Raw genomic sequence first — 14095 nt, 5'->3', positions numbered from 1 at the left:
CTTTCTTTTAAAAAAGGAAGTAACATGCACAATTTTCTAATCTAAAAGGAACAGTTCCTGAATAAAGAAAACTTTGAAAGATTATAGTTAGGCTGTCTGCAATGTCCTCCAAAATCTTGGATGGAGAACATCTGGTCCTGTAAGCTTGTCACTCTTTAGTGCTATTATTTTCTTCATTACTGTTATTTTACTTCAATTAATATTGGCAAACTTAATGTTAATTTTCTTGGGATTCCCAGCTTGCTGATCTCTGTTGTAAATATTTAAGTAAAACTATTCAGCACGTCCATTATTCCCTTATTTACATTGACAATAGCACAATTCCCACAGTGCTCAATCATTCATAGGATGTGGGCATTGCTGGTTAGGCCTGTATTTATTGCCCATTTATTGCCCTCAAAGGTAGTGATCTTCTTGAACTGCTGCAATCCATGTGGTGTAAGTGCACCCATAGTGCTCTGAGGAAGAGTTTTCCAATAACTCCCATACTTTTATTCGTATATGCTAATTACTTGTATTCGAATTTGAAACTATAATTTCTTGTGTATTTCTGAATTCTGCACTCTGATTGGTCTGAATTACTTAGTTGGAGCACTGTAGCGCTGCAGTTTGTCAATAAAATCATCTTGAAACCACTCCGAGACTTTGTCTGGCTATTTGAGGGGAATGATAGTTTTAAATACAACAAGAAAAACATTGTGACAGCCCCATAACAAAGGGTTATGGGGAAAAGGCGGGAAAGTGGAGTAGAGGATTATCATATTAGGTCAGACATGATCTCAATGACTGGTGGAGCAGACTCATTGGACCAAACGGTCTACTTCTGCTCTTCCGTCATCTGGTCTTCTGGGCCGAGCTGGATCATTTTGATCGTTATTAAATATTCATGCACTGTTACGCTACTAACTGAATCTGGCTCATTGGTCATTCTCTCTCTTCATGTCTAAGGATGTTACTGACCATGGACTTCCATTTTAATGTTCCACTTGAAGCATGGATTATATTCATTGGTCGTTACTAACTCTAATATTGCAGATCCCATTGTTGGTTGAGCTCTTGAAGGATTGTAGATCTGGAGGAAATTCCAAGGGATAAGGAGGAGCAAAGTCATGCAGATGGAATCCATAGAATCCTTGCAGTGAAGAAGGAGGCCATTCGGCATAACGAGTCTGTACTGGCCCTCCAAAAGAGCACTCTACCTAGGCCCACTCCCCTGCCCTATCACTGTAACCCAAGCATTGATCATAGCCAATCCACCTAACCTGCACATCTTTGGACTGTGGGAAGAAACCGGAGCACCTGGAGGAAACCCACGCAGATATGGGGACAATGTGCAAATGCCACACAGATATTCAGCCAAGGCTGGAATCAAACGGAGGCCCCTGGCACTGTGAGGCAGCAGCGTTAGCGACTGTGCCACCCATTTAAACACCAGGATGACAATTTGAACACAATCAAATGTCATAGACTTTCAGGTTAACTCTGTCTCTCCGTAGATGCTGCCTGGACTGCTGAGTATTCCCACAATTTTTGTTCAAATGTTTGAACACGCACACAGATTTGAACCCAGAGCCAGAGGTAGGGATGCTATCACTGTGCCTCAACACATCCTAGAGTTGAATGTTCTGCATTCTGACACAATACTACCATAAAATCTATTAATATTGTGCCCTTATATCTGGCATTCAATATTTATTAGTTATTACTGTTTATTCAAATTGTAACCTATTTCACAATCTTTCATAAACCAAAATGGTTTGGAAATTATTCATTTGCTTGCACACAAGGAGTTAATTTTCAAACACTGATTTTTTTTTCAGTGTCTTAGAACTTAGAACATTACAGCGCAGTACAGGCCCTTCGGCCCTCGATGTTGCACCGACCAGTGAAACCAATCTAAAGCCCCCATCTAACCTACACGATTCCAGTATCATCCATCTGTTTATCCAATGACCATTTAAATGCCCTTAATGTTGGTGAGTCCACTACTGCTGCAGGCAGGGCATTCCACACCCTTATTACTCTCTGAGTGAAGAACCTACCTCTGACATCTGTCCTATATCTATCAGCCCTTGTGCTAGCTATCACCATCCGAGGAAAAAGGCTCTCACTATCCACCCTATCTAATCCTCTGATCATCTTGTATGCCTCTATTAAGTCACCTCTTAACCTTCTTCTCTCTAACGAAAACAACCTCAAGTCCCTCAGCCTTTCCTCATAAGACTTTCCCACCATACCAGGCAACATCCTGGTAAATCTCCTCTGCACCCTTTCCAATACTTCCACATCCTTCCTATAATGCGGCGACCAGAACTGTACGCAATACTCCAAGTGTGGCCGCACCAGAGTTTTGTACAGCTGCAACATGACCTCATGGCTCCGAAACTCAATCCCTCTACCAATAAAAGCTAACACTCCATACGCCTTCTTAACAACCCTATCAACCTGGGTGCCAACTTTCAGGGATCTATGCACATGCACACCGAGATCTCTCTGATCATCCACACTACCAAGTATCTTACCATTAGCCCAGTACTCTGTATTCCTGTTACTCCTTCCAAAGTGAATCACCTCACACTTTTCTGCATTGAACTCCATTTGCCACCTCTCAGCCCAGCTCTGCAGCTTATCTATGTCCCTCTGTAACCTGCAACAACCTTCCGCACTGTCCACAACTCCACCGACTTTAGTGTCATCCGCAAATTTATTAATCCATCCTTCTACGCCCTCATCCAGGTCATTTATAAAAATGACAAACAGCAGTGGCCCCAAAACAGATCCTTGCGGTACACCACTTGTAACTGAACTCCAGGATGAACATTTCCCATCAACCACCACCCTCTGTCTTCTTACAGCTAGCCAATTCCTGATCCAAACCGCAAAATCACCCTCAATCCCATGCCCTGTATCTTCTGCAATAGCTTACTGTGGGGAACCTTATCAAACGCTTTACTGAAATCCATATACACATCATCAACTGCTTTACCCTCATCCACCTCTTTGGTCACCTTTTCAAAGAACTCAGTAAGGTTTGTGAGGCACGACCTACCCTTCACAAAGCCGTGTTGACTATCCCTAATCAAATTATTCCTTTCTAGATGATTATAAATCCTATCTCTTATAATCCTTTCCCAAACTTTGCCCACAACAGAAGTAAGGCTCACTGGTCTATAATTACCAGGGTTGTCTCTACTCCCCTTCTTGAACAAGGGGACAACATTTGCTATCCTCCAGTCTTCTGGCACTATTCCTGTAGACAATGACGACATAAAGATCAAAGCCAAAGGCTCTGCAATCTCCTCCCTAGCCTCCCAGAGAATCCTAGGATAAATCCCATCCGGCCCAGGGGACTTATCTATTTTCACACTTTCCAGAATTGCTAACACCTCCTCCTTATTAACCTCAATCCCGCCTAGTCCAATAGCCTGTATCTCAGTATTCTCCTCGACAACATTGTCTTTTTCCTGCGTGAATACGGACGACAAATATTCATTTTTTACCTCTCACTCTTCTGAACTCTAGTGAAAAGAATCCTAACCGACTTAGTCTCTCCTCATATGACAGATCTGTCTTCTCAGGAATCAGCTTGGTAAACCTTTGCTGTACTCCCTCTATAGCAACGACATCCTTCCTCAGATAAGGACACTAAAACTGCACACAATACTCAAGGTGTGGCCTCACCAATGCCCTATACAATTGCAGTAAAACATCCTGTCCCTGTACTTACATGCTCTCACAACGAAGGCCAACATACCATTTGCCTTCTTTACTGCCCGCTGTACCTGCCCGCTTACTTTCAACGACTGATGCACGAGGATACCAAGGTCTGACTGACTATCCATCTCTGTCAATTTACACCCATTCAAGTAATAATCTGTCCTCTTATTGCTACCAAAGTGGATAATCTCACTTCAATCCACATTATACTGCATCTGCCATGCATGACCACACGTTCAACCTGTCCAAATCCTGCTGAAGCATCTCTGCATCCTCCTCAGAGCTCACCCTCCCACCCAATGTTGTATTATCTGCAAATTTGGAGATAATACATTTTGTTCTCTCAGAATCTTTACAGTGCAGAAGATGGCCATTCAGCCCATCAAGCCTGCACCGACAACAATCCAACCAGGCCCTATCCCCATAACCCCTCATATTTATCCTTCTAGTCCCCCTGACACGAAGGCAATTTAGCATGGCCAATCAACCAAACCTGCACATCTTTGGACTGTGGGAGGAAACCCATGTAGTCACGAGGAGAATGTGCAAACTCCACACAGTGTTCCGAGGCTGAAATTGAACCCAGGTCCCTGGCCCTGTGAGGCATCAGTGCTAACCACTGTGCCCCTGTGCCATCCTCTTCCAAATCATTAATATATAATGTGAACAGTTGGGGTCCTAGCACAGACCCATGCAGAACCCCACTAGTTACTGACTGCCAATCAGAAAAAGACCCATTTATGCCAAACCTTTGCTTTCTATCTGCTAACCAGCTTTCTATCCATCTCAAGACATTACCTGCAATCTCATGTGCTTCAACTTTACGTAGTAGTCTGTTATGTGAGACCTTGTCAAAAGCCTTCTGACAGTCTAAATAAACCACATCCACTAGTTCTCCTTGGTCAACTCTACTAGTTACATCCTCAAAGAATTCCAATAGATTCGTCAAGCATGATTTCCCCTTTCTAAATCCATGCTGACTTTGTCTGATTATACCACTGCCTTCTAAATGTTCCGAGTTATGAAATAATTGATAATGGATTCTAGCAACTTCCCCAGTACGATACTAGGCTCATTGGTCTATAGTTCCCTGTTTTCTCTCTACCTTCCTTTCTGAATAGCAGGCTTACATTAGTTACCTTCCAATCTGTAGGAACTGTTCCAGAGTCTATAGAACCTTGGAAGATGACCACCAATGTATCCACTATTTCATAGAGTCATAGGCATGGAAACAGGCCCTTCGGCCCAACTTGTCCATGCCGCCCTTTTTTTTTAAACCCCCACCTAAGCTAGTCCCAATTGCCCGCATTTGGCCCATATCCCTCTATACCCATCTTACCCATGTAACTGTCTAAACGCTTTTTTTTTCCAGGCCCACTTTCTTAAGTACTCTAGGATGTAGATTATCAGGCCTTGGGAATTTATTGGCCTTCCATTCCATCAATTTCCTCAACACCATTTCCCTACTAATACTGATTTCCTTCAGTTCCTACCTCTCAATAAACCCTGTGCTCCCCAACATTGATATGTTATTTGTGTCCTCCTTTGTGAAGACAGAACCAAAGTATGTATGAAGTTGGTCGGCCATTTCTTTATTCCCATTACCCTGGCCAGATCCCCTCTCATCCAATTGAAGTTAGTCTAGTTTCAATTTAGAAGTTCTATTTTGAATTGATTCTTTTTCTTCTCCATTACTAATCTAAACCTTATTATATGATAACCATGTGTTCCCTCCCACAAAACCTTGGTCCACCTCTCAGTACCCATATCCAGCTACAACTCCTTCCTAGTTGGTATGAAAACACATTGGCCAAGGATGTTTTCTTGGACACATTAACAAAATTCCTCCATCCCCCCTTACTCTTTAAACTAATAATATCCCAATCGATAGTTGTGTAATTAAAGCCCCCAGTTTAGTTTTTGCACATCTCTGAAATTTTCCTGCAGTTTTACTCCTTTATCTTTCTCTCAATATTTGGACTCATCAGCAAGAGGAAACAACCTCTTAGAATCTTATATGTTTCAATGAGATCACCACTTATTCTTTCAAACTCCAATTAATATAGGCCTATTCTACTCAGCCTTATAATTTAGGACAATGATTTCATCCCAGAAATCAATTTGATGAACCGTCGCTGCACCATCTCCAAGGCTAGTATATGTTTCCTGAGATAAGACAACCAAAGTACCGCGTGATTGTAGCAAGACTTCTCTTGTATTCAAGTTCCTTGCAATAAAAGCTGACATGCCATTTGCCGTCCTAACTTTTCATCCTCTGAAAGTATATATCTGTAAAATATAATCTTGATTCTCAACTTTTATTTCCCAGAATTACGTTTCACCTGTTCTCTTAAACACTGGAATTGTGTAGTAACATCTCATGACCAGAGATTGGTTAAATTTTTACTACAACAGTTCCTTGTTCTGTTTTTTTCCTTCTTAAAAAAAGTTTTCACTTATCTATTCCTTTCATCTCCTGTGTCCCACTGCCCATTTTTAAGGTAGAAAATAAAAGATTTCTGATTGACAGATGTCAGAGGTAGGTTCTTCACTCAGAGAGTAGTAAGGGCGTGGAATGCCCTGCCTGCAGCAGCAGTGGACTCACCAACATTAAGGGCATTTAAAGGGTCATTGGATAAACATATGGATGATATTGGAATAGTGTAGGTTAGATGGGCTTTAGATTGGTTTCACTGGTCGGCGAAGGGCCTGTACTGCGCTGTAATGTTCTATGTTCTATGAAAGAAGCCCACTCCAAATAAACATTTGAATTAATTGAAGTTTAGAGCTCAAGATTATTCTGGTCACCTGTGATGCAGATGCATTTTTAAAAATCTCAATCCCATTTGTTCACCAAAATCTGGTTAGTTCCTTCTTAGAACCATAGAACCATAGAAAATTACAGCTCAGAAACAGGGCTTTTGGCCCTTCTTGTCTGTGCCGAACCATTTTTTGCCTAGTCCCACTGACCTGCACTTGGACCATATCCCTCCACACCCCTCTCATCCATGAACCCGTCCAAGTTTTTCTTAAATGTTAAAAGCATTTACCACTTTATCCGGCAGCTCATTCCACACTCCCGCCACTCTCTGCCAGGAATCGAACCAGGGTCCCTGGCGCTGTGAAGCAGCAATGGCAAAAAATATACACCATATTCTGGCATGTGGTCTCACCAATGCCCTGACAATTTAGCAAATTTTTATATTCCATTCCCCTTCCAATAAACATCAACATTGCATTTACCTTTCTAATCATTTGCTGTACTTGGAAACTAACTTTGTCATTCATGTACAGTACCAGGATACCCAAACCCAAAGGGCGGCATGGTGGCACAGTGGTTAGCACTGCTGCCTCACACCAGGGACCCAGGTTCGATTCCCGGCTTGGGTCACTGTCTGTGTGGAGTTTGCACGTTCTCCCCATGTTGGCGCCGGGTATCCTCCGGGTGCTCCGGTTTCCTCCTACAGTCCAAAGATGTGCGGGTTAGGTTGATTGGTCATGCTAAATTGCCACTTCGTGTCAGGGGGATTGGCAGCGTAAATGCATGAGGTTATGGGAATAGGGGCTGGGAGGGATTGTGGACTGTGCAGACTTGAAGGGCCAAATGGCCTCCTTCTGCTCTGTAGGATTCTATGATCCTTCTGTACTGCAGAGTTCCGCACTCTCTCTTTATTTAAGTAATGTGTTGCTTTTCCATTCTTTTTGCGAAAGTGGACAAGTTCACATGTTCCCAGAGTATACTCTTCTGCCAATTTTTTTCCCACTCACTTAACTTATCTATATTTGTTTTCAGACTCCTTAGGTCCTCTTCACAGCTAACTTTCCTCCATCAGCAACCATATATCTGGTCCCTTCATCCAAGTCATTGATAAGATGAAAATAGTTGAAGCCCTAATGCTCATCTCAACTGTTTACAAAAAGGTTTGTTCACACGCCAGGATGATACAACTTACCTTTTTGGCACAGCTATACTTATTCGGATGGGTTTTCCTCCTAATCCTTTGCTGTTCTGACATTCTTCCAAAGCTTTTTTCTGTTCTACTTCATCAGAAAACCTGACAAACCCAAAACCTCTAATAAAAGAAAAAGACCAAAGAACCGTTTACATTGCAGCACACCTCATGGAATGAACTGGCTTGAATCAACAGATTGTAAATAGTTTGAACCACATAATTTAGAGTTATTACTTTACATCTGAGGTATCATCAGTCCAAGTATTTGATGTCCTTGTTAATCCTAGCTGGGACAGAAAGAATGTTCTTATTCAATATATGGCATGATTTTCATTCGCCAATGTGGTTTATAAAAAATAAGGGCTGTTTCATAGCACATGACAAGATGGGCATTTAATAATCATTAAGTTATGACTAAATTTCAGTGGTTAATGCTAAAACATATAAATTACATTGGTAATTGCAGTTTGTTGAGATGTCTTTCCTGCTCAGGACTCTGTAAAAGTGTACTCGACTTTTAACCATTGATATCACAAAGCAGTTACAATACCTTGAGTTCCCAGATGTGTCGGTCACCACTTTTCCACCTCTACAAGATGGATATTTTTTCACAAAGTAATCATACAGATGAAAATCATCAACTTCAGAAGAGAGATCGCCCACAAATATTGAATATTCTTGGCTGTTGAATAAGACATATTTACAATGAAAATGCGACTTTAGTCAAAGGTGGCAAAAGCAATAAATTCCAACAATTGACCTTAGAAGTTTCTATAAAGTTTAACTATAAACATCCTGTAAAAAAACACTAATATATGAATGTTAAATGCAAGGGTTCAAACCAATATGTACATAAAGTTTGAGGTTTTTGTTTTCTGTTTTTCACTTTGGTATAACTATTAGCGGGGTACAAAGGAAAGGTAAAATCCTTGTGTGGCTTCCCAGGAGTCTTCATTGCCAGGGGCATTTAAATTAACTACAAGTGATTCAGGAATGACATCAGAATGTCTTCTGTTCCATTTCAGTTGTAGCTTCACTGTGTCTCTCAGGCGCGCTCCGCACTGTAATCCTCCGACACTCAGTCATTTGTTTGGAGGGTTGGATGTTTACAGGGAGGGTGGGGAGGCTAAACACACCAGTGAGCCCAGCTTCAGAGCACTCAGGTACCCTGATCTCACAGTGCAATGGGAGTCCCCACCACCACCCCCACCATTGGTGGCATGTGCCCCTATCCCTTCCCCAAAAAGGGTCGCCAGCATTGGGGCCCTTCAGATGGATCCACTTGTATGTCCCCTTGTCGTAGCCCTGCCCCTTAGCACTGCCCCTGACACACTGGTGGTATCCAGCTGACACTGCCAGGGTGTCCAGTGGTTACTGCCAAGGTGTCCAGTGTGCCAGATGATGATGGGCACTGCCCGATGGGCACCATGCTGCCATGCCCACAACCACCTTCAATGGCTTCAATGGCCTCTAAGCCGCAGGCATGACCAATGCACTCAGTCTCCGCTAATGGAGACCAGTAGTAATTTGCGCCATTATCGCACATGCCCGAAGACCGAAGGGCAGCACGATGGCACAGTGGTTAGCACTGCTGCATCACAGCGCCAGGGACCCAGATTCAAATCCGGCCTGGGGTGACTGTGTGGAGTTTGCACGTTCTTCCCCTGTCTGTGTGGGGTTCATCAAGGTGCTCAGGTTTCCTCCCGCAGTCCAAAGATGTGTAGGTTAGCTTTATCAATGTTAAATTGTCCCTTAGTGTCAGGGAAATTAGCAAGGTAAATATGTCAGGTTATGGGGATAGGGCCTGGGTGGGATTGTTGTCAGTGCAAGCTTGATGGGCACAATAGCCTCTTTCTGCACTGTAGGTATTCTATGATTCTATGACTTCAGGCCATAAATTCAGCAGGTCTGGCAACATCTGTGGAGAGAAAGAGAGTTAACATTTTGGCTCTCAATGATCCTTCTACAGAATAGGGTAAGTGTGTAGGATTGCAGGGTTGAATTGGGTGGTTAGTAGGTGGATGATCAGTGGGAGGTCAGTGGGAGGTTCGAGGATAGGGGAGATGGGTGGAAGGCAATGGGGGATAGGGTACAGATGGATGGTGGGAAGGGCAGACAGGGGTTTGGTTGGGCAGTCAGTGGATGGGGAGGGCAGTTGCCAGATGGGGGTTTAGTCGAGGGGGGATGGTGGAGGAGGAGATGGGCAATATACAAACATACTAAATAAGAGCAGAAGTAGGCTATTCAGCTCCTCAAGCCTGCTCCATCATTCCATAAGATCATGACTGATCGGTTTGGAATGAGTTCCACATTCCCCATCTACCCCCAATCACCTTCGATTCCCTTAGAATCATAGAATCCCTATATTGCAGAAGGAGGCCATTTGGCCCATCAAGCCAGTACTGACAACAATCTCACCCAGGCCCTATCGTGTAATCCCGCGCATTTACCCTGCTAGTCCCTTTGTAATTAAGGGGCAATTTAGAATAGCCAATTAACCTAACCCGCACATCTTTGGAGTGTGGGAGAAACCGCAGCTCTCAGAGGAAATGCATGAAAAGGATAGAACATGCAAACTCCACACAGACAGCCTACCAAGAGTCTGTCAACTGTGACCTTAAAAACATTCAGGGAACCCACTTCCTCCATCTTCTGAGGCAGAGTTCCTAAGTTGCACAACCCTCAGAGAAAAAAAATTCTTCTCATCTCTATCTTATAAAGGTGACCCCTAATTTTAAAAACAGTAGTCCCTAATTCTTTATTTTAGTGCACCTGCATACTAACTTTTTGTGCCTCATGCACGAGAATGCCAAAATCTCTATGCACCTCAGCATTCTGTAGTCATTCTCCATTTAAGTAATACTCTGCTCTTTTATTCTTCCTTAACTTATTTGGTTAACTATGGATGGTAGCTCCTTCCTTTAGATTTGTTTTTAAAACAGGAATATACTTGTTCTGACTATTCTGAAATATCTCCTTAAATGTCTGCCACTGCTTCTCTGTCAATCTAACCTAGTAGCTCAGTTCACTCCACCTAGCTCAGTTTTCATGCCCACATGTTTAAGTTTAAAATACTTGTCTTAGATCTACTCTTCTCCCCAGTTAGGGTGAATTATAGAATTCCTCCAGTGCAAGAGGAGGCCAATCGGCCCACTGAGTCTCATAGAAAGAAAGAAATCATAGAAACCCTACAGTGCAGAAGGAGGCCATTCGGCCCATCGAGTCTGCACCAACCACAATCCCACCCAGGCCCTACCCCCACATATTTTACCCGCTAATCCCTCTAACCTACACATCCCAGGACTCTAAGGGGCAATTTTTTTTTTAACCTGGCCAATCAACCTAACCCGCACATCTTTGGACTGTGGGAGGAAACCGGAGCACCCGGAGAAAACCCACGCAGACACGAGGAGAATGCGCAAACTCCACACAGACAGTGACCCGAGCCGGGAATCGAACCCGGGACCCTGGAGCTGTGAAGCAGCAGTGCTAACCACTGTGCTACCGTGCCACCCAAGTCTGCACCGACTCTCTCTGACAGAGTACTTTACCAAGCCCTTCCTCCCCACCCTATCCCCGTAACCCCGCACATATACCATGGTTAATCCATCTAACCTACTTGGGATACAATGGGATAATTTAGCATAGCCAATCCACCTAACCTGCACATCTTGGGACTGTGGGAGGAAACTGGAGCACCTAGAGGAAACCCACGCAGACATGGGGAGAACGTGAAAATTACACACAGTCACCCAAGGCTGGAATTGAACCCTGTTCCCTGGTGCTGAGACAGTAGTGCCATAGAGGGGTTAGATTTGCTATATTTAAACTATATTTATTGGGGGATATCTTAATTGGCGGTTGAGGAGGGCAGAGTTGTAGTTGGGGTGTAGTCAGGGGTTAGGAAGGTAGATCTGTGGGGAAGGTATTTGGGGGGGATGTAGTTGGAAAGACTCTAAGGGGCAATTTTTAACCTGGCCAATCAACCTAGCCCGCACATCTTTGGACTGTGGGAGGAAACCGGAGCACCCGGAGAAAACCCACGCAGACACGAGGAGAATGTGCAAACTCCACACAGACAGTGACCCGAGCCGGGAATCGAACCTGGAACCCTGGAGCTGTGAAGCAGCAGTGCTAACCACTGTGCTACCGTGCCGCCAATAGTGAGGTAGTCAGGGGATATACGTGGGTATGGGGATTTTCAAGGGTTTCTGTGGAGGGTCGGGGGTGAAACCCCATTTGGGGTGAAGGCGGGGGGTCAGTACAACAGTTATCCAGAAGTTAGAGTTCAAGAGTTACAGGGGCATACAGTCATACAGCAATTCAGCACAGATACAGGTCCTTTGGCCCAATCAGTCCATGCAGACCATGGTGCCCTCCCAGCTAATCCTAATTGCCCACATTTGACCCATATGCCTCTAATCCTTCCCATCCATGTAATTACCCAAGTGCTTTTTATACGTTGCTATTATACCTGCCTCAACCACTTTCTCGGGCTCCGAGACTTCATTCAGGAAAATCTTCCACAGTTGCATGTTTCCAGTCTAATGAGGAAGGAAGCATTTCTAGATTTGCTTCTTGGGAATGAATTGGGCCAAGTGGATTGCAAGTCAGCAGGGCAACATTTAGGGGTTGGCGATCATTGTATCATAAGGTAATGGAAAAGGACAAGAAGCAAACCACAGTAAGAATATTTAACTGATGAGCAGGTTGGGATTATTTTGCTTGGAACAAAGAAGTCTGAGGGGTGACTTGATAGAGGTGTACAAAATTATGAGGGGAAGAGATAAAGTGGACCGGATAAAATTGTTTCCCTTGGTAGAGAATTTTAGAACTAGGGGACATAGATTCAAGATAAGTGGCAGAATCTGTAGAAGGGACATGAGGAAGAACATTTTTATGCAAGGGTGGTGGGTGTCTGGAATTCGCTGCTTAAGTTGGTGGTGGAGGTAGAGACCCTATACTCTTAAAAAGCAAAATACTGCGGCTGCTGGAATCTGAAAAACAGAAAATGCTGGAAAATCTCAGTAGGTCTGACAGCATCTTTGGAGAGAGAATAGAGCCAACGTTTCAAGTCAAGATGACCCTGACTCGAAACGTTGGCTCTATTCTTTCTCTGCAGATGCTGTCAGACCTGCTGAAATTTTCCAGCATTTTCTGGCTTTTAAAAAGTACCTCGATCTGCACCTTAAGTGCTGTAAGCTACAGGGCAATGGGCCAGACGCAGGAAGGTGGGAATAGAAAGGGCACCTGGATGTCCTCAGGTTGGCATGGTCAAGAAGGGCTGAATGGCCTCCTTCTGTGCTGCAACTTTTCTATGGATCTATGGAATGCCATCTTCAATTGGGTAGGAATCAATCTGGTCCAGATAAATTGGAATCAAAGGTTAACTGGCAAAACTGCAGCTAAAAATGAGATAGTTCAAGGAGAGTCAAGGTGTATTCCCATAAAAGGGAAATGGTGGACAAACAACATTCAGGAAGAAAAAGAGATAGAGGCCAGAATTTTACCACCCCACTCGCCACTGGAGCAGGTGAGGGGCGTACATTGGGAAGGTCCGTTGACCTTGGGTGAGATTTTATGCTTTCGGGACAAGGAAGGCCATAAAATCGCACACAGAGATTAAGATGAAGTAGAACAGTATGCTTATACGGATGTCAAGCAGACCATACAATTGGGACCAGTTTGAATATAGAAGGTTCAGAATGGAATTGAAAAGGATATAACAGAAGCAAAGAGAGTACAGGAAGACACTGGCTGCTAACATAAAAGAGAATACAAAAGTCTTCTGCAGGCACATAAACAATAAAAAGGTAATAACTGGAAGAGGACCAGTTAGGGAACTTAAAGGAGATTTACATATGGAGGCAAGGGGAACGGCTGACATATTAAATTAATACTTTGCATCTGTCTTTACCAAGAAGATGATGCAGCACAGGTCACGGTCAAAGAGGAGGTAGTTTTGTTACTTAAAGGATTTAACTTGAGAAGGAGGATGTATTAGATAGGCTCTCTGTACTCAAGGTTGAAGAGGCACCTGGGCCAGATAAGTAAAAGCATAATGAAGGAAGTGAGAGTGTAAATTATAGAGTACCTGACCATTTTCAGTCTTCCTTCATCTCTGGTGGTGCCAGAGGACTGAAGAATTGTAAATGTTACAACTTTTTCAAGGAGTGTAAAGATAAGCTCAGCAACTTAAGGTCGGTTAGTTTAACCTCAGTAATTAAATGCAGCTTAATTAAGGGAAGCCAGCAGTGATTTGTTAGGGCAAATCGTGTTAAGTAGCTTGCTGGAGTTTTCTAATGAGGTAGCAGAGAGGGTTGATAAGGGTAAGGGATGAAGTGTACATGGATTTCCAAAAGGAATTTGATAAAGTGCAGAGTTGTAAGCAAAGTTAGAGCTCTTGGAATAAAAGAGACAGGTGC

The 14095-nt window shown here is 43.5% G+C and overlaps 1 protein-coding gene across 1 annotated transcript in view; it reads right to left on the bottom strand.

The window, feature by feature from the left end:
- Window positions 1–14095, bottom strand: part of LOC144510995 (tRNA selenocysteine 1-associated protein 1-like) — a 93546-nt gene that overhangs the window by 54087 nt on the left and 25364 nt on the right. The window contains exons 5-6 of the mRNA XM_078240991.1: window positions 8221–8352; window positions 7671–7790 (exon numbers count right to left, since the gene is read on the bottom strand). Coding sequence (XP_078097117.1) covers window positions 7671–7790; window positions 8221–8352 — 252 coding nt within the window. The remainder of the gene's footprint in view (window positions 1–7670; window positions 7791–8220; window positions 8353–14095) is intronic.

Source organism: Mustelus asterias, chromosome 2 (assembly GCF_964213995.1).
Source record: "Mustelus asterias chromosome 2, sMusAst1.hap1.1, whole genome shotgun sequence".
In the NCBI taxonomy this organism is placed as follows: Eukaryota; Metazoa; Chordata; class Chondrichthyes; order Carcharhiniformes; family Triakidae; genus Mustelus; species Mustelus asterias.
This window is presented reverse-complemented; position numbering and strand designations above follow the sequence as displayed.